We start from the raw sequence: 26660 nt of genomic DNA, 5'->3' as shown, positions 1-26660 counted from the left end.
TAGGTTTAGGCACAAAAAACACTCAAAAAACACAACATTCATCATCATGGCAACAGTAAACACCACGTTATGGTTTTTGTCCTGACTCGCAGTTGAAAACCTGACACTCATAGTTGGAAACCGGAAGCAAACAGTTGCCTACTGCAGCAAATTCCACTTTCTGCCCTCTAACTAAATATCTAGCCATCCACCCAACCTGCTAAGAAAGCATCTGAACTGCATCACTTCCCTGGGTCATAAAAACTACAACTGCTAGATGGGGTCATTTTTGCCCACCTGAATTTTAGACCTAAACTGTTGTTTTTCTTGTGAGGACAGGCTGCTTTTTCATGGTCAAAGAAGAAAAACAATAAGAATTAATTAAGAGGAGCAAAACATTGTAAGTATAATGAGCTACAAAAAAATCAACATTTCATAAATACTGCCAAAATAGAAATTAAATTTGAATTATACTGTGATTTTACCTAATTTATGATTAAAGTGAAGAATTTCATGGCAGGATTTTCCTAGGCCCCTTTTGTGAAGACAATCTTTACAGAAATTACCATGAAAAAGACTATTTCCATTTAATTTTCATTAATAATTAGAATTAGAACATAATTCAAATGCACATGCAAAAGTCAAATTTGAAATTGAAAAGTTCACATGACATTGAATTTCCTTATTATCATGGTAGTATCATGCTTAGAAGTACACTGAACATTATTTGTCAATAGAGCTTTCATTTCAGACAGAAAGTCAAACTGTCTTCAAAAAGTAGATTCATCCTCTAGGGAACGTGAACATACACCACATCACCAGTTGTTGACCTATCTTACCCTGGACCAGAGTGTTGGACAAACTGCAGGACAGTTAAACAAATGAAGTATCCAAACTCATAGAGGACGCTCCCTCATACTGTATCAATAGTACACAACATTGACTACATGATATAAAATATTCAATAAAATCCAGAAACAGTCAGTTTGAGTCCCTGTTGGTGTTAAGAGAGAAAAAGTGCATATGTTGTTTGTTTGTTTCTAACCTCTCTGTCTCTCTCTCTGGTATCATTTGTCTCTGTCCCACAGAGCTGGTAGATGTGTGGATGGAGTTAACCACAGTAGTGTTCAGACAGCTACTCTGACAGCCAGGATACACTCCAGCAAACCACCCAGTGACCCTGTAGTGACAACACCTGAAGGTTAATGTCCAGCTGCCCTCTGCTATGCTGCTGTAAGCTGCTTTACTGACTCAAGTTGTTTGCTTTTACTCTCTGGTCTCAATGACCAGTGGCCACCGAACATGTCATACAGGAAAAAGTGCAGATTTGCGGAGTGAATGTGATAAAATTGCTGCAAGGAAATACGACAGCAGCGTATTATAATGCACAAAGAGGTTAAGGTGGGTGCTTGCTTGTACAAAGTGACTGTGACACCAGAAACTGTCTCCTACCAACAGTCAATGTTGGTTTCTTTTAACCATGAACACCATCTTTCACTAACCTTAACCAAGGAGGTGGCACATCATAAAACACTAAAAATAAGCACACTGTTTAACAGGCTTCTACACCCTGCTAAGAATAATCTTTATGACTTTTGACCTGCATTACCTGATGTCAGACAATTAGGGCACCTATTAGGGCTATCAAGTGAAGAGTCACTGACACTGTCCATTCATGGATAATAACTGGTTACTGAGCAGTCTCACCAGTCTGTCTGTACAGTATGACTGTTAGAATTACTGAGTCATTAACCTGTACAGTTTTATAGTCTGTTGATGGTGTAGAAAGAAAGATATGTCATCAGTAAAAATTGTATCATTACCAACCCCATTTAGTTCCCCTCTTTATTCGCCTCTCTCTGTTTATCTACAGTGTTAACCATGTGAATGGCAGCCAAATCACCAGACTAAATGCACTGTGATTTTACAGCATCACCTCAAGCTGCAAACGATAGAGCTAGAAAGGCAGTTAACAGTTTATGCAGTGTAATAACGATAGTGAACCGTGTGTTCCTGTCTGAGTATTATCTGATGAGGACACATTCAAAGATCACGCTTCAGCCTGACCTACTGCCCTTTTGTTTAGTGCAAGCCAGACACCAACACTTACCAATTCCAACTGTCATGTTTGCTTGCCATTAGCCCATCAAGTGGCGAGCGAATTACTGCTATTGAGGAAGTGGAGCACTTGTGGGCCTGTGACATTTTGTTTAATGCACTGGCAGTAAATGATGAAGTGGAAAGAATAATTTTCTGTAGGAGAGAGGTTATGAAAGGCCAGACTGAATCAAGCAGTCTGCAGAAACAGAACATTAATGATGCAAGTGCGTGTGTGTGTGTGTGTGTATGTGTGTGTGTTACACAGAGAGAGAAGACGGGAAAAAGGCAGAGTTTGGTGATGTGTGTGTACGGTGTGATACATTTGTACTTGTGTGGGTGTGAGTGTGTCAATGTGTCAGCAAAGCGTGCAGACCATTTTATTTTGCTGGCCAGTGGTCCGAAACAGATGCACCGGGGAATGTCACTCAGACCCGCACACACACACACACACTCACTCACACACACACACACACACACACACACACACACACACACACACACACACACACACACAGTGTAGTCAACTTAAATAGGCAGAAAGGCAAGAAGTCAACCAATCAGCTTGCTTGACACACAGGACGGCACAATTGGTTATTGATACTGGGAGGTGTGCACATCAGTTATCCATAATAAGGCACAATTTTTAGGATTTTTTTTAAATTTTCTTTCTCGGGTCAGGAGAGTTATTTTAAATTAGCTTGTTTTTTTTATATTTTTATGTTATTTGAATTTTTTATTTGATGATCATGAAAAACACACCGTTATCACAATCATGCAATAATTTATTCAAAACTACTTAAAGTCCCCCTTCACTCTAAAATGTGTTTTGCTTCTTGTTCCTTCAGTTGGATGTTTGAGCTTCACTGTGCAGAATGATGTATGTGCAGAGTTTGTTTTCACATTCATCTGCTGAAAGGAAGAACATTTCTTTGTGCTCATCTTAAATCTCAGTTTAACACATACACATGTAAGCATGATTTGTGACATCAAAGCTAGTTTGGAGTCAATCATGCTCCAGTATGCAACTTACACAAGTCTGATGTGGAAACTTGAAAATCCCAGTGCACATACATTGAGAATGGACTTTACAGTGAAGTAGGAAACATCTCGTGTCTAGCAGTTAAACTCTAAAAATGAACAACATTTGCATATACATAGACTTTTGACTTGTCATTGCAGGAGAGGAAATAGATGTCTTTTAAAGGACTTAAACAAGGTAACTGGTTAGGTCACATTGTTATTCAAAGCAGAGTATCTTGAAACATGTCTGGTCACAGTGTAGTGAATTTAAAGGTGTCCTGTGGAGTTTTCTTGCAAACAATCGATGTGTCTCATCAAAATGCATTGGATGTATGCTTAAGGTCTAACAAACCTTTTGAATGCATTTCCCTCCTCATAAAGCATTAACAAAGCCACATTTTAAAACATTTGAAATCATGTGTTGTTTACATCCACATTTGCTAGCTTTCAGTCTTCTTTACTGCCTTAGTAGGCACATTGCCAGGCTTTTTGCGTGTTAGTATCACCAACTGCCAACAGGCAGAATACTGTGAAACCATTAGCAGAAATGTGTATCATGTCTCATAAAAACATTGTCCCATAGCACTGCTACTAGTCAAAAACCTTACAGGGTACATTTGAATAGGCAGAAAAACCTGGTGTTCACATGATAAGGGGTTGTATACAGGGGGAAGGCAATAGAGGGCAAAGTTCATTCTGTTTTTTTTTTTTTTTTCAACTTCTCATGATCTGCTAGGAAGTTATAATATATTTACAAATCCACCCTGTTATTTTGAGATCACCCAGATTCTATTTGAAGATCATGAAACAAAAAATAAGTTGTCAACTTGATGTCAGAGTGTTATTTAGTTATCATGGAATAAATATTTAGGGATTGCAGAAAACAAAACTTTGTAAAAATCAAGAAAAATATCAGTAACGTCAGATCCATTATCCATTTGTTTACAGTAGATTACACTAATGATTTATTGGTGTGAAAATGATCAACTTAGCACTTTTCATTTTAGCATAGTAATAAGGCTTTCATTTTTAATTCCACTGAGTAGCTGTAATACCTGTAAAACTTTTAGTGTTAATAATATCATCAAAGCCCATACTCATGGAGCCTTTGCAACCACCAAATCTCCAAAAATATACTGTGACATGTTGTAATCAGGACAGCCAAACAGAGTTGACATGAGCTCCACACACACACACACACACACTGAGGAGACACAGTAGGCATGAGAAAATGGGCTAAACAGGATAAAATGAGAACCATCCTAAAAATATCTGCTCTGGCATGAATTGCAGACTATTTGTAAATAGGCTGCCAGTTTGTGAGTGATTCAAATGACTGTACACCTTTCATCAAAGCTCTAAAGCAGACCGGGAAAGCTTGCAAATGAAGAGCAGAAGTGCACCTAGTCTCCAAATCCTCTTAAAGCATTCTAAGCAAGTTTTGGTAAGCAGCATTTAATAATCTGTAATCCATCCATGCATATTCATATTCATATCAGCAGTGTCTGGGAATTAGTGTAAGCATGGTCATTAGATTATTAATAGTCTTTCACTGTCACTACAGCTCCTTCCTCTTCCACTTTTACAAAAATTGGAAGAATGATGTTGAAGAGTATGTTTGCTAATAGCAAAATCCTATTTACTTCTTTGATGACAACCTTTTTACACAATGAAAGCAAGATGAAAATGAAATAAAAAGTATTGAAAACTTAAACTTTGACTAAATGTGTTACAATTTTGATCAAAGACTAAAAACTAAATTATATGAAAGAAAGACAAATGGACACACTAATTACTGCTTTAATGCCAAGTCTTAATCAATGGCCTCCAAACATCTGAGAAATCATACATTGTATTCTCTTTAACAATAAAACAATATCATCCATCACCTAAAACTACTGTAGCTGCTTGACCGGTTGCCGTTATATGCAGCATTCAGTAACTAAGAAACAGCAACAGAATAACAGATACAAAAAACAAAAACATGCAGGCTAGCATGCTAAAATTTATAGACAGGTAAGCTAACGTTAACGTAACATTATCAAGGGCTCTGAATGTAACGTTAATGTTAGTTTCAGTTCCTCTAGATGTTCACTAAAGCAATATTACTGCATGCAAGCTATCAGATTTTATTTACTCAAGCTACAGACAGTGAACAGTATTTCATTGAACAGGTAGGTGAATCACAATGCTCTGCATTTGGAGAGCACAGGTAGCTGCAATAAAGTGAGCAGGTATAAAAAAAATAAACGGTGCCTTTTCTGCTTACGTCGCAATATACAAGAACAACAGTGTTGCTCTATCTTAGTCTGGCTTTGTGCATGTCAGCGTATTTGTGTGTATATTGTGTATGTGTTCATATCATGTAGGAACAACTGATGCTGAGTCAGATAAAGCACCTATTTGAGTTGTTTGTGTGAAAAGCAGAAAGAAATTAACACGACTAATACAATCCTTCATGTGATAAAGAATGTTTGCCAAAATGTCTGGCATGTTCAGTTGCTGATGTGTCTAAAAGACTGTACGATTTTCATCAGATCTGGGTTGAACTGCCATGGCTGAAATGAAAGGTTGTAACCTTTAGAGCCTTTAGAAATCAGCTCTTGCCCCTGCCAATGGTGCATTTCACCACAGTTGCATTGAAAGATTGTTTTTCACATTTCATCACAATTTATAGAGGTACCTATAAATTGGTGGCTGGTAAAAAAAATTAGGATGCTGTCGTTGATCAGTCGATCAGTCTACAAGATAGCTCAACATGAAATTTGGGCCTTGAAATTAGATGTAATTTCATGACACATCATCAGGTCCAATTTTTCACTTCAACAAAGAAAATATAAAAATTTAATGTACTGAATGTAAACATACACCCCACATGATGAACCCTTTCCATGGACAATCCACATGTATAATACACCTTGTAGGATAAGACAGTGGAACCAGTATAGGTTATTAGTGGTGGTTTGATTAGAGTAATGCCTGTTGGGGATGGGGCCTACCTTAAGATACCATTGTTGATTGGTCAATCAGTCTGTCCATCCAACACTTTGGTTGAGAACAAGAAATCTCTGTTTCCCTGTTACCCTTTGATCATCATTCCCCCTGCTTACTATCAGATATATTATGAGGCCACCAGTGGAAACAGTAGAAATATGTTGTATACTCAACAAAAGAAAACATAAATCCACCAAACCGAAGAGTTCATTATGGTTTTCCTGTCAACACAGTTATGAGACCAACAGGTCCACACAAAACCCATCAGCCAGTGAGTTCCATACCGCATGAACCTGATGAGCCAGAGGTGACGGAGACCGGCTGGTGGGTTGTGGGTAATGGTGCATTGTGGGGAAGAAAGAGTAGGATGATTTGAGGGAGCATTCCTTTGGGGAGTATGGCTCAGTGACTGCCATAAGTGTGATGAATCGACCAGCGCCTGTAACTCACTTAACTCCAGGCCACGTAGACACTTGCAGATGAAAAATGATACGAATGAAACCAAGCACTTTTTCTACAAACTTTGTCTTCTTTTTACTTAATTCTCTTTGTATCTGCTCTGAAGGAGCTCATTCATGTCTCAGAGGATGTAGTGGCATTTTAGGTAAGAGAATGCCCATAGACGGAGTAGTACAGTAGCAACCCGGGCAGCTGAATAGGTAGGTTAGCTCATCCACTATTGACGAAATATATTATTGTTCTCAGCAGGAGGCCAGAAAGCTATTCCTAGGTCATGAACTAATTTAGGCCACAGAAAAAAGACTGTACAAAGACACAAAGGAAAGCACCACTGATATCAGCACTCCACATGCGCTACGGCCTTCACAGTCACCATTTTTCAACCCTGCTGAACACCAGTTGAGATTTAGATCATCAAAACATCACATAAGGGAATATCTTTTTGAAGAATGCTGTTCATACCGCCAGTAGAGTTCCACACACTTGGAGAATCTATGTCAAGGAGCACTGAACGTGTTCTGGAGGCTTGTGTTGGAACTATTGTAGGGTCAATTATGATTCAGCATCATGACCATTAGGACCAAGTTGGACCACTTCTGTTCCATTCTGGGTCAGTTGATGTTGAGTTGGCAGATCAAATCACACAGTATGGGGTCTTTAATCATTCTTATCATATGCCTTCTGACTCAGTCGTTTCCCATCAATCTCCTCAACATTATTTTAATGTATATTATGAACGTAATCACAACTGTCAAAATCATGTGGCAAGAGAAAAAATAAATCAGTACAACCCTTGACCCTCTCCTCCAGCTAGAATTTAAAGCCCTTATTACTGCCATTTTATTTCTATCCACCCTCGCATTCAATTTTGGCATTTTTATTTCATTTATTTGTTTGCCTTTTCTGTGCAACCTGCAACACTAGTTAGCAAGCCAAGCTGTTTATTAATCTACTCATAGGCGAGAATCAAATTATACTATTACCTGTGCTTTTAGATGTTCAGTATGTGCTCCTCTCTGTCTGTCAATACCAAAAAAATCTGTGTTTTGGTAGAAATAGTCATTATTTATGGGGTGCCTGGTCCTTGCATATTATTGTTCAATAATCTTAAAGCTGCACTAATCAGTTTGTGCTTATGAACTGGCAGAGAATCACCAACTCTGCAGTTCCCAAAAAGCCTATGGATGTTTTAGCCTCTTCAGCACATTGTTTTGGTTTTACAGCCTCAAAATTAGTTTGGTTCATTATCTCCATCATCAACCTTGTTTCCAGCAGTAGCAGGCAGCTGATTTCAGTGAAAAACCTTGCCCACCAGGTGCACCAAACAGCATACAGACAAAGTGAAGAACCAGCTGGTGATATCGTGGAGCATTTAGCAGCTAAAGAGCCCGATATAAGTGGCAGGAGTTGGTGGAGACCAAAACAGAGCTAAAAGGAGAGTGAATGTAGGACTTACATTCATCTAGTGGACACAAACACAAGTGAATGCTAACGTTGCTCTAGTTGATGTGTAAAAAGGTTGTTTGCTAACCCATTCACCATAACTATTTAATAAGATAATAATATGTCATTGTTAAGTTTGTTTGTTGTGTTTGCTGCCCCAAAGTGGAGAACAAAAATCTGTTAATGCAGGTTGAAAGTCTGTTACCAGCTTAATATACTTTTGGTGTTTTTGTTTGTTTTTTTTACTATAATTTGTTATCATCTTTATCTACGAAATTCACCGAATTTTGTGTCCAGGTGGCAAAAGTAAGCATGAGCATTAGAACCCAAGGAAGAGATGCTGCCTGAAAGTTTCTTCTCACTTCTACCAGGAAACTGACAGATAAAGACACAACTTATTTTCCTACCAGCTTTGCCCCCTCTGTCATCAACACTTTGCTCACTTTTTTACTCTGCACATACTGTTCCTGTTAATACTCCTTCATAGATGATGTTGCAATATCTTAATTTTCTTTTTCACTCTACATACATAAGCCTCGAGTATACAGTTCATCCAAGAGTGTTTATTATTAGACAGGAGCTCATGTTTGTAGTCCTAGCTAGTTTCTTACTGGTGTAGCTGTGGGATAATGATTTGACTGATCTTTCAGTAATCAAATCATCAAAGTCAGGAAATGGCTCTGTCCATAAATCAAGGTCAGGGACACAGTTTGCCAAATCTGACCCATAGCGCACTGAAGCTCCCTGCAGAGCTCACTGACCCTCTTGATCAACCGCTGTGTTTATGTCATGTCAGATGATGTGATGTGACCCAGTTATAAGAACTCCTGGTATGAATCTGTCACACTCTGCTAAATATAGAGCAGTTATTAAACGTGTTTGTTTAAAGAGCAATTAAACACAAAAAGATGTTTTGAGCCATTAACAATTCCATATATGGAGAATTCTATCAATAGTATAATACACATACATAAAAGCTCTAACCACTCAAATTTGGGGGAGGTGAAACATGAGTTACACCTTCTGCTCACTGCTGCTGCACAACTGACTTCACCCCATTTGATGATGTCACACTGAAGAGTTTGGAGATGGTCTGACATAAGTGGGCAAAAAATGTTTTCGCACTCGTTCTGCTTTTTATGTCACTCACCATAAGCAAAGTGAGGCTCAGCTAGCCTAGCCCTCTGATACCCCATAATGTGGAAAGAAAAAAAACGTGAAAACATAATGCAGGGTTTTACAGAATCATCCAATATCAACTGTCTGTCTGGGGATAGAGTTGGTTTTGGCTTACTTTTACTACTTTTATTTTACTGTAACTTTGATGTCCCTCAGCAAAGAAACACAAAGGTCTCCAAGAGATTGTAGCATTGGTGGGGCTGGGGGGCGGAAAGGTGCAATGTATTTCATGAGTACGGCTGTTGTTTCCTGTGGCAGGATCTGGGTGATTCACCACGTTTGCTATGTCCATTGATTACCCCTGAGCCTCAATGATCATTGCTATGGAGAATGCCAGCCAGAGTCATGAAATCCAAACTCTAATAAATCTGAAATTGATTCATAATCCAAAAGTGAAATGACTCAAGCAATCTTTAACAAAGCTCAACTTCTAACTTCTGCCTACTTTTGCAGCAAGGTGACAGAATGTAAAGCTTGCTGCTTTTCCAAATGTACCTTGGGACTGTTGAGTTTTTTCAGTGACTAAGTTGAAGCAAGTTACTCTTTGATTGTTCTGATCATTCCAGCCAGGAGAGTTTAGTGCAATCAAGCACTAGTGATCAACTTGTCAGAACAATATAGCGGAGTATGGTGATGTTAATCCATACATGGCAGCTAGGTTGCATTAAGACCTATAAGCTACACCATCTAATGTTGATGTGGAACCAGTATACTTTAGTCTTAAATATGTTTGGCAGTAATGGAATGCTTTTGAAGTGCAGGGACATCCTGCAGCACTCCAAAGGCCAAACCTGCAGATTGTTCACATTCAAATAATCTTTCCACTATTTACTCAGAATGCAGTAAAAACATAACTAAAGATAGACCAGTAACTCCTGCCAGCAGCCTTTCACACACTAATAAAGTGACTCATACGGGACATGCCAGATTCTAGTGTAATAGACACAGAACTATTAAATAAGCTCTGTCACAGCCAACACCATCATCTGCATAACAGAACCCAGCATCTAGTCAGTATTATAGTGGATGGAAACTAATCAAACTAAAAAAGGGATTTTCTGAAGAAAATTGACGTGATATCAACTGAAACATTTCAACAGTTTCAGTGTCTTAACATGTTGACTTTTTGAAGGTTTTGAAATATATTTGCATGGTAGTCATGAGTGAAGCTAAAGATAAAGGAACGTTTAAGTAAATTAACTGGTACCTAAAGTTGAAAAACTGAAAGAACTTGAAGTGGCAGGTGAAACAGAACTAATGAACATTAAAATGGTGGTTAACATGAAGGTGCTGAGGGAGGTTTTGGTTTAGGTGAAAGTGCTAAGTGAAGTTGTAGACATACAAGACAATTAAATTGTTTTTGCATAAAGCAAATGTGCTTTAATTGACCAAATTAAAAGGTTTGCAATCATCACTGATAAGTTTTAAAATGTAATTAATTTCAACAATACAATTATCATAGATGTGGCCCTTACTCTTAAGTCTTTCATTAATCTCATCACTTATAATCAATCTATGTAACCACTTCTCTTTGTCAGGAAATGACAACCTCTCATGTCAATTAGCTGATCTGACTGGCTATCAGTGAATGGTGAAATTAAGTGAGAGAGATATGAAGTGGCACTGTGGTGACCCAGTGCCAGCTAATATTTTGTGCAATGACTTGGGACCTGAATTTAACCTCTCATTCAGAAGAGAGTGTGTGTCGCTTCATTTTAGTTTTACTACTGGAGGATCATTTATTAAAGGGTTAGTGTGTCTCTTTTGAGCGTGAAACAGAAAGCGCACTTGTTGGGCTCTAGTTGTGTTTTGACTTCAGTGGCCTCCTCAGGGCCTCATTAAGCCGAAGATGACTGGTGAAACTGTGTTTGTGTCTTCCAGGGAGTCGCTGCCTCCAAGACCTGATGAATAATACAGCGATGACTGCAGTTAAAGTGCTGCAATTTAAGGTGGTTTATATGGTGTTTGCTGGTATAGAGAAGAAATATTTCACATCTCATATTTTCCATCTGTCTCTCTGTTTCTCAGTCTCAACAGAATGAAAAGAATTCAGTTAAATTCAATTCAAAACCAGACTGGGTGTCTAAGCCCCCTCAGAGGCTGTAATACACTATTCATGACAACCTACCATACTAAAGTGTTGTATAGTGCGAGTGATATAGTGATTTTGTTGTTCTCCTTGGAGCTGGGGTAAAAACGTACAGTTTGAATTGATGATGGAGCCAAATATGAAGGCTTCATCCCCTTAGGGATTTATCCAAAAATGAAATGCCATGTAGATTATAAAATATGCTGTGTGAAAATGTAATTTTGGGATTGAGAAAAGATCATGGAGTGACCAAGGTGCAACAAGTTGATGTTCTGATGAGCATGAATGAGCTCTCTTCATTGCAATGTCTATATTAGATTTTATATTTCTTGAGCACAGATGTGAAAACAGTTGGGCTGATAGTGGTGCTGGAAGAAAAGTTATTAGCATCATCTTCTGGGGACCATGAATATTCACAACATATTTTATGGAATTGTTTTTGAGATGGTGTCATGGACCAAAATCTCCATCTAAATGCACTGCTGTGCTGAAGATCAGGGGCTCAGCAAATCATTTGGATTTATCCTCTGGGAAGCATGAATGAGCTGCAGCATATATGTTGGATTTTTATTATTAATTATTATTATTATTTATATTTTTTAAGTACAAGTGTAAATTTTGATGGTGATTCTAGAGGAAGAAGAGAGTCACAAAAATATTAGGGAGTTATCCTCTGGAGACCATGAGTATCCACGACATATGTCATTGAAATCCAATCATTTGATTTTGAGGCCAATCATACATCAAGTTTCTTGAAAAAAATTTTAGCCTGCCAGTATTCTCAAGGACAGCAGTTAATGAAAAATCAGATATTTTCAGGGGACTGTGCATGTCCATACCAAATTTTAAAGCAATTCAGTCAATGTTTCTGAGAGATCTTATCATGGACCAAGTTATTTGTCAAGGTGACAAGGTGTTTGCTCAAGGTGAGGGGTTCAGCAAAATTATTTGGGATCATCCTGGGGGGAGCATGAATGAGCTCAATAAATGCCATGGGGACTGTGAGTTTCCATACAAAATTTAATTACAATCCGGCCCATAGTTTTTAAGATATCTTGGTCTAGATCATTGGACTGACAAATGTAAACAAATATGGCCACCCTTCAGCCCTGCTGCAAACCAGATACAATCTCTATTGGCATTGTAATATATCTTATGTTTTTATGCTTTTGATTAAGGAAATATTAGACCAACATTAAAAAAAAGAAAACTTGATAGGTGAACTAAAAGGGGTTCTTTTTAGAATTGAAATACAAGATCCTGGAGATTCACAATAAATACAAAAAAAAAAAACGTAATTATGCCTCATTCAATACTAGAAAATACATTGTAATTTGATGTGGCTTCATTTCATTTTCCTCTTCTCCCTCGGCTGTATCTGACATGTTGGCAGGATAAAACATATTTTCCCACTAAACAAATGCATTTTAGATTTCCTTTCCATGGAAATGGCATCTTTTGTTCATCACTGTGGGCATTAAAATCATTATGTTTTTTTTTTTTTAAATTTCTCTTTATCTGTGTGCGTGTGCCTGTGTGTGTGTTTCTGTGTGTACATGTTCCATTGTGTTTGTCTTGCTGCACAGTTTTGACTGCCAGAGGTGAAGCTATGCTTGTGTCAGCTCCTTGTCTATTTATAACACATCACACAGAACTAAAATAGTACTATCCACTATATCTGTATGTGTGTGTGTCATTGAGGTTCTGCCAGCACAGCCTCGTAGTGTAGAGATACTTTTCAGAGGAACACTAATTTGTCTAAATCCGAGGGCTCCCTACTGCATGACTCCATCATTAAAGCCATTATATCATGTGGCTGAGCCCCATTACCATTAACTAAGACACTGTGGATTTCCCCTATTAACCCAAATGAAATTATGGTGTTAGGCAGTTCTCTGCACACAAGAGGTGACAAATGGAAACTTTGGAAATCTCAAATTGTCTAACAGAAAAAGTTAGACACCTCTTTGGGTGTATGATTGGATACAGAAAGTGTCTCCCTTTGACACCAGAGACCACTTTTTGGCATTATGTCTACTACAACAGTCAACATCAGTTTCTTTTAACCACAATCTTTCTCTAACCTCAACCATCCATTTTAATTCCACAAACTTCACCAAAGTTAACTATAGCAGTGGGAGTGGATGTGGGTTCATGATCTTAAAGGATCTGACAGGTTTTAGATGCTTGAAGCAGTCATCTAGACTTAACACAAAGGTGAGTACAACAGAACTTTTTCGTTGCAATTGTGTAATAAAGTAAGAATGATTGCCAGAACTACAAACAGTCAATGTGAAACTTTGAAGTTGTTCCCTTTACCTCATTTGAAACAGGATAAGACAAAGGTTCTTCAAGGTTGAGCTTGATTTCATTCAGAAATATATTTGTGCAAATGTGACCACTGAGTTTCTACAGGCTGTGTTTATATGGCATAAACAGCCAATGTACCAACTGTACAGAGGTCAGGAATTAAATTCTGGTGGAGAAACACTGAGTCCTGTACAGGGCTGGATACATTCTGAGAGCATAGCATTGAGTATTGACAGGCGTCAAGTATCAAAAGTTGATATTGAATGCTTGGTCAGATTCTTATGCTTATTTTCTGATTCTTTGATCACATATGTCTTGTTTAAATCAGGAAACATTTCTAACTTTTGACTTTATTGTATTTAGGCAACACTTTTCATTGAACAGTTTGATAGATTTTTACGTGTAAAAAGAGCCATAACATGTTTATATTCCCCAATGTAAGGTATTCTATACTGTATGTATCCAGCCATAGTTCTTTATTAATTTTTTTTTTGTTGGTCTGAAAGTAGTTAAATTTATGTATATCAAGTCTAAATGTACTTGATAAGCCTGCAAAATGACCGGCATGGGTACATTTTTAATTGTAGAAAGTCCCCTGTGAAAAGTCCCCCAGGTTGGAAAAACATAATAAACCACTATGAACATGAATATATAATAGATGCATGTTGCATGAGCAAATGCACTCAGATGTATCTCACTTTGTATTTGCATATGTGTTTTGGTTTGACATCTTGAGGTGAGAATTCAAGATACCATACTCTAAGCGCATTGGCTGGAGTTTTAGATCATATGTCAGGTGAGGATGAGCTGGAGTTGAGCACTAATAGGGGATGGCATGGAGAGGCAGAGACAGGCTGATGAAAAGCTCTTTATGCTGCTTAGGCCAATCCTTCGGCACATTTCCCAGGGCTAATCAAGCCACACGGGAAGCTCGAGTTAGCCAGAGGGGAACAAGGGTTTATCTGAGAGCAGGAAGGCACCACTAATCACTGTAATGTGGTTAGTTGGACTGGTATTGTTCTGGACCACAGGCTGCACCCACACACAAACACTTGCTTGGCATTCAACAGTCTGTCCTCTTGGCGATCACCACTTGCTCCACACGCCTCCATTCTTATCTTTCTTTCTTTGCATAATTAGGTCTGTTAGTGGTTAGTAAGCAGCCCTTTTATAGTGAGGACACAGTGAGTGATGGATGATACAAGATATGTTTGGATATGTTTAGATCAAGGATCAGTTACAGATTATCATGACTGAAGGAAATAATAATAATCTGGACCTATAGATGAAATCAAACCCTGCACACAGTATGCTGGATGCTTCAAATCTTGGGCTGGTTTTTAAATCACTATGTACAAAATCTGTAATATTGTTATTAATGTAATAACAGCTACTCATCAGTTCATGTGTCGCACTGGACTATTCCTCTCATCTTTTCAGCACTGTTTGAATGTGTCTCAACAGTGACCAATATGTGTACTGTAATTAAGTCAGCTGACTCACATGTCATGCACTGTTATGTGAATGTAGAATGTGCAGTGTATGTATTGTATGTACGCTCTGATGTTGTTGCTCCCCACAAGGAAACACCAAGCTCAGCATTGCAGTGACTGGGGAGTGACCTACTCAGAGCCAACAAGTGGATGCTGGGTTGGAGGTGGGACTCAGTCTTCATATGCAGCGGTAGTTGCAAGTGACAGCATAGCTTTCAGATGAGTGGTGTGGCAGCGGGCATGGTAGAGAGCGTGAGCAGAGCACTGATGGCGTAAGTTCACTTCCATTACAAAAAGGGCGCATTAGATTCACAGTATATTGTAGCATGCAATGTAAGTGTAGCAACGTATCGGTTAACTGCCTGAACTAGGCTTCACTTAAAGAACTGTTTATGGTTCTTTTCTACTTCCTTCTATGTTTTTTGGCCACACTAGTGATGTGGCTCAGGGTATGGCAATAAGTCAGTCAGTCGATCAGTCAGTCTTTCGTAAAATATCTTGAAAATTCTTGGTTGGCTTGCCATGAAATGTTGTACTGACATTCATGGTCACCAGAGGATGAATCCTACTGATCCCCTGACTTTGCTCTAACACCACCATGAGATCAGTGTGAAATGCCTCAACAACTTTGGAATGGATTGCTGTGAAATTTGTTGTGCATTTTCATAGCCATCAGAGGATGATCCTCTCAAAATGTAATGGCCCCATTCCTATTAAACTTGCTATGGATTTTCATGGTTCCCAGAGGTGGAATCCTAATGTTTTTGATGACCTCTGCCCTTCCTTAGGTTCCACCAATGATGTAAAAATATACACTTGTACTCAAGAAATATCAAAAGATAATGGGCAGATTTCCCTGAATTTTGCTGAGCACATCCATGCTCCCCAGAGGATGAATCCTTTTTAATGACCGTATGGCCTTTCCCCTAGTATCACCCTCAGGAGAAACTGCAGTTTCTACAGGTGAAGCTCTAAGACCAGTTAGGATTTAGCAATGAGTTTGTTGATGGCCCTGCCAAACACCTTTGTATCATGGTTGCAATGAGCACTGCGGCTTCTAGGGGAAAATAAAGGCTCTGAAGACAGGTACTCTTGTTAATATTTGGCCGGTGTCAGCCCCATACATCTGTAAACCCATTTATCAGTCAAACCGGAGTGTGTATTTTGTCTGAACTGGCCTCTTGTCAGCTAACAGACAAGGTGGCGGCCATGCAGTGCAGTCGCACCCGGATCGAACAAACCCCACTCCCATGTAATTACTCAGCCTCCCTGTGTCCACTGCCTGTAGGTGGGATACTGACAGCAACACTCCTCCCCCACTGTCAACCCTCTCACTGGGAGTAATGAGGCATGCCACACACACATACACACACTCTGCACAAAGCCCATCCCCGTGTGTATGTGAATGAGTGTTGCTGTAGCTGTTTGTGTGAGTGAGAAATAAAAGAAATAGCATAAAATAGCAAGGAGGTGGGTGCGGGACGAATTGCACTGTCACTCTGCTTTTGTGAGGAGGTTGAGATTCTAAACTACCTGATTATAAATTCTTTTTTACTTGTCAAGTAAGAGAAAGGAGGAATAAGAGTGTGTTAATGTTAATGGGGATTACAGGGACAATTAGAGACAGCAGACGGCCGATGGAGAGACAAAGACACAGCAGTGAGTTCTGTGGAGTGGTTGTGTGTGCATGCACCTGTGTGTGTGTGTGTTTATATACCCTCAAACAGACATCCCTCCTCCACCTGGGGCAGCCCGCCAGGCAGAATCGAACAGCTGGATGCAGCTTCTTCAAACCCACACAGAATAATGGCTGCAATTTGGCACTTGATGAATCCCAGAGAAAACAGAAATAATTTCAGCCGCCTCCATTATGACTTGATAGCACTCATCCAGCTCCGTCTGCACAGGCCAATCTGACACTCAAGTGTCTGTTCAAAACAACAAATACCTTTTAATCACTTGTGAACATCCATATGTTTTCACTGAAAGCGATGCTCGACATCAGCAGCGAACAAAAAAAAGAGAAAACAGGCCTTCCCGCCCCCGAAGCTGCAAATGCTGCGACAAAGACTGGAGTTCCATCAGCGCAGTCAGAAATTTTGGGAGACAGGCTTGTTTTCCATCACAGTGAGATGTGAAGATTGATAGGTCTTCAATTTTTTATCTCTGGGCACCATATACAGATTGGCCTGGGATGGGATTAGCCTTGCTTAGCATAAAGACTGAAAGCAGAGGAAAACTGAAATGATCTCTATCAAAAATGAAAAAATGTGCCTTCCAACAATCTCTTATTTATAAGTTATATATAACTATGTGTTCTGATCTGCCACTTGTATAGTTAAGATTTGGTTAAGTTAAGGTTACTAAAACTACTCATGGTCATGTTTGAAAGAAACCAATGCTGACTGTCTTTAGGAGACTGGTAGTTCTTTGGTGTCAAAGTTGAAACCCCAACTGCCTACACTGAGCTCCTCCATTCAAGGTTTTTGTGCTGCAGTAACAACAGCACACTACTTCAGCTTTTGCTTCTGTGAGACAACAGTCATTATTTGCAAGAATAGGTAAACATAGGCCATTTAAGTGCTTGCATAAATAACCAATTCTATCATTTTTCTGGTGAGGACAGTCTCCCCTGCAAAGTTGACATATACATTTTTTACCTGACAACAGTTATATTTATTGTATGTAATGTGTAAAATGTGTTAAACTAACTACTACCTGTGGTACATAAATATAATTAGATAAAAAAAATACAGTATTTACAAATGAAATGTGGTAGCAGTCAAACCCATATTGAAGTACACCTCTAAGAAATACCTCCAATGCTAAATATATACAGTATTTCTGTATGTATATGTGCTGAATAAATTAAAAATAATGTATAAATTAGAGTTGTTTTTGTTTTTTTAGTTGTCTTTTGTTGGAGCGAGGCCTTGATGCCAAGCTAGGCTAAACACATCCTGGACCTATCTGTGCTGGATGTACAGAGATGAAACTGATATCAGTATTCCTGTCAGTTTTCCTTCAGGAAAGTATTCTCATCCACATGACAAGATAAAACATACACTCAGTTAGCCATACTTCGATATAACTAACAGTCAGCCCTGCAATCAGGGTGCCAACTCTCACGCATTTGACCATGAGATACACACAACTGACACTTTTCACACGCTCTCACGCCACATGTCCATTTTCTCACGCAGTGAAAAACAAAGCCATAACTGATGACAGTGTGGTGCAGAAAGAGGATACTGACAGTGCATGGACAGATAAGACAGAGAAGCAGAGAAATATACACAAATCTATATTGTAATGTATTCCCATGCATACTGCTTAGAGTAATCTCAGTCATAGGCTCTCCCTCTGCTCTTGCACTGTGTGCATGAAGACAGGAGGGGGGGGTGGCACACGGATTTCAATCATTGACCTCACAGATTTCAGTCATGTTAACATGACAGGTATGCAATGGTCATTTGTCTAATGTTCTGAATTTGTCGGGTGTTACTCAGGATCTGTCGGAGTAAAGTTGTAGAGCTGGCCTAAGCAGAGCAAGGTAAGTAAAGTTATTGCAGCATTGCAGCACTAAACAAGGCCAGAGAGAGGTCAAGTGGGTCAATTTAGCATGTATAATGCTCATTTTATTATGAACAAAAATAAGTACTATTACAGTAGTACTGTTTCCAGGCATGCACAACAAGCAAGCTCATCAGCAAGGTAGAAAAAAACATCACAAACAGCCTCTAAAATGACCATAACTTCAATCAACACCTTTAGAAAATTAATTAATTGAAAAATAAACATTATACCCTCTATATGGGTGTGATAGTATTGCAGGGCTTTTATGGACCTATTAGACTGCATTAGTTTTAGCTAGGTGTATGTAATAAACTGGCAACTACACATCCAGCAGACATGGAGCAAGATTAGTATTTATTTGGAGTCGTGTTTGTGGTGACCTGTTCAATATTCACTGTCATTCTATCTGTGGTTTGTTCTCAACCAGCTGGTGTCTAACTCTGTCTGCTGTTTGATGCTGAATAGGCAGTGTATAGTAGATTTATCAGAGTCTTTTTTACTGAAAACAGCTGCCTGTTGCTGCTGCTGGAAATGAGGGTGGTGAGACTGACCCAAAACAGTGTTCCATAAAACAAAAACAATTTGCTAAAAGAAGCCAAAAAGCTCCATAGATCTGAGAGGAGCAGCACATTTGGTTATAATTCTTTTAGGGTTTGTCCCAACAAGCAACATCTTTCACATTACACATAGTTGTTTGATCCATTGTTCATATACAATATATTGATCAGTGTAGCTTTAAATCAAATTGCTGACAACATTAATTTTAAAATATAACTATAATATCACTGTATCACCTTTAAAAACCTAAATCAGTCGACCTTCAGTTCACCCACAGCTTATTAAATTTACTGGTGTAAATGGCTGAATTAAGCACTTGACACTTGATCTGGAGAAGCTGCTGTATTTCACCCTCCACCCCCGCCTCCTTTTCACTACTGATACCCTCACGAGACCCCTCTCAGCTCTGAGGTTAAAGGTCACTTTCAGAGAGGGAGAGGGTGGTGGTGGTGGTGGCGTGTGTGTGTTGTGTGTGTGTGTGTGTGTGTGTGTGTGTGTGATTGGGGACATCGGAGGAAGAACAAAGAGTGGGCCATGTGACTCGAGGTGAAGCCTCTTCTTTCTTTTGTGCACCACATGGACACGAGCATCTGCGGCAGAGGGCCTGAACACAGCCGCACGCTGCATGAGGACAATACAGAGACACTGTGTTGTTCTCTCTGTGTGTGTGTGATTTATACAGCCCTAAATAGCCTCTATTCATTGGGTCTTTCTAAAGCTGACTGGGTCTGGACAGGGGAGCTACCCTGCTAATTACCATCAGTCATTGCTACACTGTGTTTGGATCTGCAGAGACTTTCGTTGTCCTGCTCCGGGCCAGGAAGTGTCCAGTTCTATGGTGTACACTGGCTGTGGTGATGGGTAGGAGGTTGCTTTGAAAAGAACGAGTGCATGTTACACCAACTGTTTGTCAGTGAAGCCTGAACAGCCACTGCAATTCAGCGGCTTTTATTTGGGTCTGTATGCCATTAATCCTAAAATTTGGAAATGGAAATCTTGAAGATACTGTGCCGAAAGAGGTGGTTGATCCACAATGGTGATCTTTTCTGACAACTTCCTTTGACTGTATTTATAATATGTATCAATATGAATGACAAGACACAGAGAAGTTCTATTTGGTGTTCAAAATCCACCTTTCCTTGTCCGAATCTACCACTCAACCTACTGCACATGCTCTATTCTCTTTCAAAATCCCAAGTAATTTTGTCCATTATTTAATCCTAAATGAATAATTGTGCAAGTGTGGTGAGACCATTTCAACCTGCTTCCGATACAAATGAACTTGTTTAAAGAACTTTCCAGAAGTGACTGTCAGTATCTTGAAAAAAGTTAGAGATCACTATACCAGAGTCATGAGAAATGACACATTAGCAAAAACACTTGCCTGCAGAGTTCAACCCACAAGGCTGGACATGTTACTGTTTCACATCTGTACACAAAAGGTCTGGTGGTGCCTTGGTGGTGGTGGTTCCTGAGCTGCTCAAAGTGGAGTTTAATAAATAATTCTAGTTTATTACAACTTAAGTTGAAGCTAAGTTGTAGGTTTGACCTTTTTTATTTGTTCAATAACATTGTACTCTGCAAAGTAATTGCTGAAATCTGGGATCTTAGAGTCTGAAAGGCAGACGATCACCCAAAATGTTTCTAATACTCCCTCATTGCACAGAAAACTCTGTACACACAATTATGGCAGGCATGGTAAGTAAAAATTAAACCACTAAGTTTGTCTGTAAACTGTAATGGATGTTTACAACATAAATGTGACTAATCTGGGAGTTTGTCTTGTTGATGCATTCCCAGATCTCACCATTTAACTTGATGAGTACATTATTACAAATAGGAGTGATGGCTAAACTGAGATCCAGATACTGGATACTAGCTAGTACCCTGCGAGATTCTTTTTATTACTTTAATACAAGTTTGGTCCAGTTTTTGTGCTTTTAAAACTGACCATGTCTTTTACTTGAATCAAGGCAGAGCAATCACAGGGAGGCATCAACAAAGCCTCAATTTTAATTGAGCTGGATTCCTGCCCAAGGTAGATGCTAATCTGCTAGCATTTACAACAGAGAGCAGCTTGAATCAAAGCTGGTGTCCAAGAATACATGCATAACATTGATTTGGTGGCTTCTGAAATTTGCAAGGATACTTTGCTTAAGGAAGAACCAATGAAACCACCTTTTGTGGTCAAACTTTTCTATGACCTAAATTGCAATAAACCATATGTATCCATTAATGGCAAAACCCAGATGCTCCACTCAATTACATTCTCCAGTCCAGCTGACAACGGGAGGAAACCCAAGAGCACAACTTTCAAGCTCCGCTCAGAGAGGAACAGGAATCTAATCCCTCAACCTTCTGTCAGTGGGCTTCTGTGATTCGAACGCTGAGACAATACAAACAAATTCTCTGCCAAAAGACATTACACACACTGCCAGATTACACATCGCAACAAATTCCATACATATGCAATTAGTGCAGTGGACCAATGTGACACACATGACTCATCTGTTAGTTTCATGTTGCATTTCTGGCCTGGTTACACACCAGCCAGTCTACAGGGGGAGATTAAATGGATTAAATACTAATATTTCCATAGTGCATTTAGTGAAATAGCTCTCTTTCCTCTGGCACTTCTGCACATATTGCTGGGAACAGCAGTCTCTTGAGAAGCCAATCCCCCACCCCCCCACATTGCTCCTGTGTGCGAAATTTCAGCCACCCATCTGCACCAGAGGTGCCAATTTGTAATATATTACACTCCCCTCAAAAATCTCTGTTTTCTAGGTCTTCAACAGGCAACCTTTTTGCACCTGAACCTCCCTCCCTCCCAGACAGAGGGTGCAGAGGTACAGAAAAAGACTTCTGCATTGTTGTGTTGTGCACATGAGGAAGGATCAGAGCTCAGAGAGGAAGGCAGAATCTCACCCAAATGTCACATCAAAGACAAGAACACATCAACATGCAAAAACAGTTCACTTCCATTCGGCATCGGGGCCACGTTCCTGTCAGTGAACCAAACTAGCATCAGGGAGGCAACTGCCGACGCACTTAAGCCAAGAGTAGACACACATAAACATGTCTATACCGTATCTAGGTTAACTTTGTCTGGCCAATCTGCTCTGGTTTCTCTACCCTTAATCTCCTCCCCTGCCTTAACACGGTGGGAGGCACAGCACATAATACAATGGGATTTCCATTCCTTTGCACAGGGTGTGAACAATGAAGCTGGTAAACAACAATAAGTGAGGAAAGAAACCATCATGTATGGTGTAAGAGAGAATCTAAAGAGAGTTTGACCTATATGTGGGTTTGTTTTTGTTTTTTTTTTCTGATTGAGGTGCCTGTTATTCAGATCCAACATTTTAAATTACAAATTAAAATTTAGATTTTGGCACAGAATGTCTTAAATCTAACAAGCTGTCTTTTTCCCTCCTCTGCTAAATTTTGCTCCCAGAGGGCTAAAAAAGGGAGACAGCAATTGATTTTCTCTTGAATTTTGCTGCCAAAAAAATTACAAGCATGTTCTTGCTTTAAATACAAAATAACCATTGTTGGACAATTAGACAGAAACATAAAATGTGTAAAGAAAATACAAGGCTTGTCAGTCTTTAGAGACTAAGTTAATCAGCTGCACTGAGGCTGACATCTGATAACTGCTGAATGTATAGTTTTACCTTTCTTGAAATCAGTTTGAAACATATGTAATTTAAGATTTTAACCTTTACAGACAAACTGAAACTCTCCCCTTTTTGAAGAGTAGAAATAAAAGCTAAAATGATACAATAATTGTGCTTATTTCTCCATTATCCTATTTGGTTGAACCATTTGTGAAAACAGTGTCCAAGCCTCGAGTGTCTAACTGGGTGTTTCCTATGGCATTGGTTAAGTAATGGTGTTGCCAGGATTCACAGTTAGCTTCTGTGGTTCACTGCTAACTAGAGTTCATCATACTGTATAGCCAACAGGACTTTTTTTTCTCCCTTTCTCAACAAGACCACATGGTGCTAGCTATCAGCCATTAGTGATTTAACCCATCTGTCCCTTAACATGCAGTTACATTCGTATTTCACTTGGAAAGAAGAAGCTAGTTAGGCTAGCTTGCTCATTTAAACACTGATTCCCACTAGAGGTTATTTTTCATGCATGTTATTTCAACACCTGCTCAGTTGCAGCTCTTGCACACTCAGTGCTGTGTTCGTCTCTCATTTCATAAAGGAGTGGGTCTTCTTAGACCATGTCTGGACCTCCTTCATGGGTCCAAATGTGGTGATGGGAAATAACCAGACTGTCAAAACTCCTAGCAATGGGTTGTCCTTTAACGCACAAAGTCATGGAGTAATGTATGGAACTCTTCATTTCTTTGGAACTGAATTGATCTAACAAGCTGTTTTTCATGCCTGCACACACACATATTGTACCAATCAAATAACAGCACCAGCATCATCAGTAGGTACCAAGCATACACTCCACATTGGAAAACACCAATATAGGGGGCGGTATCACAGCAGAAAAATCTAAATTTCTTCTTTTTGCTAAGCACCAAAATAAATGCACAAGTCAAAACAATATATATATATACATACAGTATGTATTTTAAATGATTTTTTAATTTTAGTGAGACTTTAAGAACATGAAGATAATTATTTCCTGCACATTTTAGTTATTACAAACACAGATTATTAACAAGTATAGATTCCATTTAAGACTCCACCCAAAGCCTACATTGATCCCATGCAGGCTGAGCTGCATTGCCAGGACTACAACCATTGATCAGATACTACTGGTGGGGGGGTTGCAGGATCCCAGTGAAACCAGTACATTGATCCAGAGAAACAGAGAGAGATTACACGTAGTGAAAGAGAACATTGATCTCCAGCTGCATCCAAAGGGCACTCCTGTCCCGACGGGTCGGGGGGGATCCATCCCCCTACTCTTGCTCCCATCACCACCACCTCCCCCCACCCCCCACCCATGCTCCTTCCTCTCCTTCACTCTGCTTGCTGGACCATGTATTAGTATTGTGTCCCTCTGACCATGTGCTGCTCTGTCATAGTGAATGAGCCTCGACCGGTGAGAGGCACCACCCAAAACAGCAGCAGCAGGGAGCCTTGTATTGTACTGCACAGCTGCCTAGTCTGTACAGCTACTGTAGTCACAACACTGAAATCCACTCCATCCCCCTCTGGGTCACTTTTTCACAAATCAAACACTTGCATCAGCACTAAAATACTATGAAGTGTTTTTGCCATCTACAGCGAGCTTGAATTTCCTTACTCAGAAAAGAGCCACATGCAGCTACAGTGCACACACAATTTCTCATCAATTGCACACATGTCAAACTGTGATAAATGAGTCCGATAGCAGCACGGGGCAGGCAAGGAGTCCCAGCTGCCTCAGCCCAGATTGGGGGAAGCGCAGCCAAAAGACAGCCAGCACAGCCTGCTCCTCTAACCCCCAGTCGAGGGGCACAGAGACATTCACCTCAGGGACTGCAGTAAATATGTTACCACACTATACTGTGGCAAGATGGCTCCAATGCATCAACCCCTGCCACATGAATTTCTGCAGGGGGGAAAAAAAGGTCCAAGAAAGAAACTTTCACTTTAAATGAAAGGTTCTATTAATGTGGTCCCTCTGCAGGATGACTATAAGACAGAAAAAGTGAAGAATATAATAAAAAATCAGAAGCTGGAATTGATAAACCACAAAGTTCACCAGCTTTCCTGCACCCTTCTATGTACACAAACATTAACATATTAATATTTCATCAAGACTGCAAGAGTAGTAGTGGATGGGACATCCATCCAGCAACTCAGCATCTCTAGGACTCCCCCCATCCTCAGAGCCCTGGGGGGGAAGTGTGAAAGAGTAGAGAGGGTGAACCGTACCTGTTTGCCAGATGTACAGGGGTTTAGTTTCCACTGCAGTTTGTGCATCCAGCTCCCAGATGGAGAGAAAGAGCAGCGCTAACCTCCAGAGAGAGGGGAGCGGTGCCCCTCTCGAGACCCCCAGCGTCCCCATGGCTCTACTGGCCAGCCCCATGGCCAACACACGGCAAGTACTGTAGTTCCCAGTGCAGTCAGGAGGAAATAAGAAGCCTGGCCACGAGGTAGAGAGCTGGACTGAAGTGTGAATGTTTTCTGCTTTTGTCCACACCAGTGCGTCCAAGAAGAAGTAATCCCGGGTGAACAGGGCTGAGGTCTCCTCCTGCTCTCCTCTTCTTCTCTGTTTCTGTTTCTCTCTTTGCTCCTTAATGAGAGAGAACGAGGTCTGGTAGTAATAAAACAGGGAACAATAGATCCTTAAGCCCAGCCTGCTGCTGGTGCTGCTGCTGCTGTATGCCGGGCTGATGCAGCGCCTCCCTCCTTCTCTCTCTCTCTCTCTCTCTCTCTCTCTCTCTTACAGACACAGACACATGCACACACGCCCACCCTCTCTACCCTCCCTCCCTTCCTCCTCGCTCATCTCTCATTCCTTTTTCAAAGGACTGTGAAGCTGTTCTGCACTCCAGTCAAAGTAGGCAGCTGGATCGAGCAGGTAGATGTTTGTGTGTTAGTGTGTTTCGCAGTGAAATGAACAACACAGTTGACTTAAAATGCACAAAACTACTAATAAAAGTACTTAAACACTTAAATCCTTAATTAAAAGACAGACAGTCACATTAGACAATGTGATCGGGGCAGTTTTCATGGCAATTTCATGGCTCTGACAAAACTCTGACATGGTTCAAATTATCTTTGTAAGTGTGTAATCATTAACTATGAAAAATCATGTTTTTTAGAGAGTAAAAGAGGAATACCACAAGGTTCTATCCTTGGTCTCCTTTGCTTTAGTTTATATCATAGAATGTATATAAAGATGGACGTAGCAAGGTGATGTCACCCATTGGTTTGCACTGGTGCCAGTTAAAAGCCCAGAGTTACAGTTTACAGTTGGCGCCATCTTTTTCATTTGGACCTTCCAAATAAGTAGTGCAGGGTGTTGCCTTTCACGCTCTGGAAGCATATCCCACTACCTTGGACCCAAGCTAACACTAGCTTATTGGGAACACCGAGCAGTGCATTTATTGACTTATTGACTTTTTGACCATTTTTGAATAGGAGTCAACTGGAGCCAGCATCTAGTGGTCATCAGTGGCATTGCACTTTAGTACATCTATATCTATTGGCTTCAACCCCAAGCTGTGGTAGTTGCCACTTGGTTTATATACAAATGATTTACCACAATCATGTCATAGGGTAGGTTTTCATGTATGCAGATGATACTGTTATATCTTGAAGAACTATGTATTTCTCAGTTTCCACCAGTACCAGTACTTACAATCTATAGAAACATTACTTAAAAACTCATGTCTCAAACATTAATAAAACTGCTATGCTGTGTTAGAGCCTCAAGTATTCCATTATTTTTCCATGACATTACTAGACAACTTTCCTGTCACAATCATGCATTTTAAA

At 39.8% G+C, this 26660-nt stretch overlaps 1 protein-coding gene across 2 annotated transcripts in view; it reads right to left on the bottom strand.

Moving 5' to 3' along the window:
* Nucleotides 1-25520, bottom strand: part of thsd7aa (thrombospondin, type I, domain containing 7Aa) — a 179200-nt gene extending 153680 nt beyond the window's left edge. For both annotated transcript variants that reach the window (XM_044335929.1, XM_044335927.1), the window contains exon 1: nt 25092-25520. In XM_044335929.1, coding sequence (XP_044191864.1) covers nt 25092-25245 — 154 coding nt within the window. In that variant the 5' untranslated portion in view covers nt 25246-25520. The remainder of the gene's footprint in view (nt 1-25091) is intronic.
* Nucleotides 25521-26660: the final 1140 nt, after the last annotated feature.

This window comes from Thunnus albacares, chromosome 19 (assembly GCF_914725855.1).
Source record: "Thunnus albacares chromosome 19, fThuAlb1.1, whole genome shotgun sequence".
Lineage (NCBI taxonomy): Eukaryota > Metazoa > Chordata > Actinopteri > Scombriformes > Scombridae > Thunnus > Thunnus albacares.
This window is presented reverse-complemented; position numbering and strand designations above follow the sequence as displayed.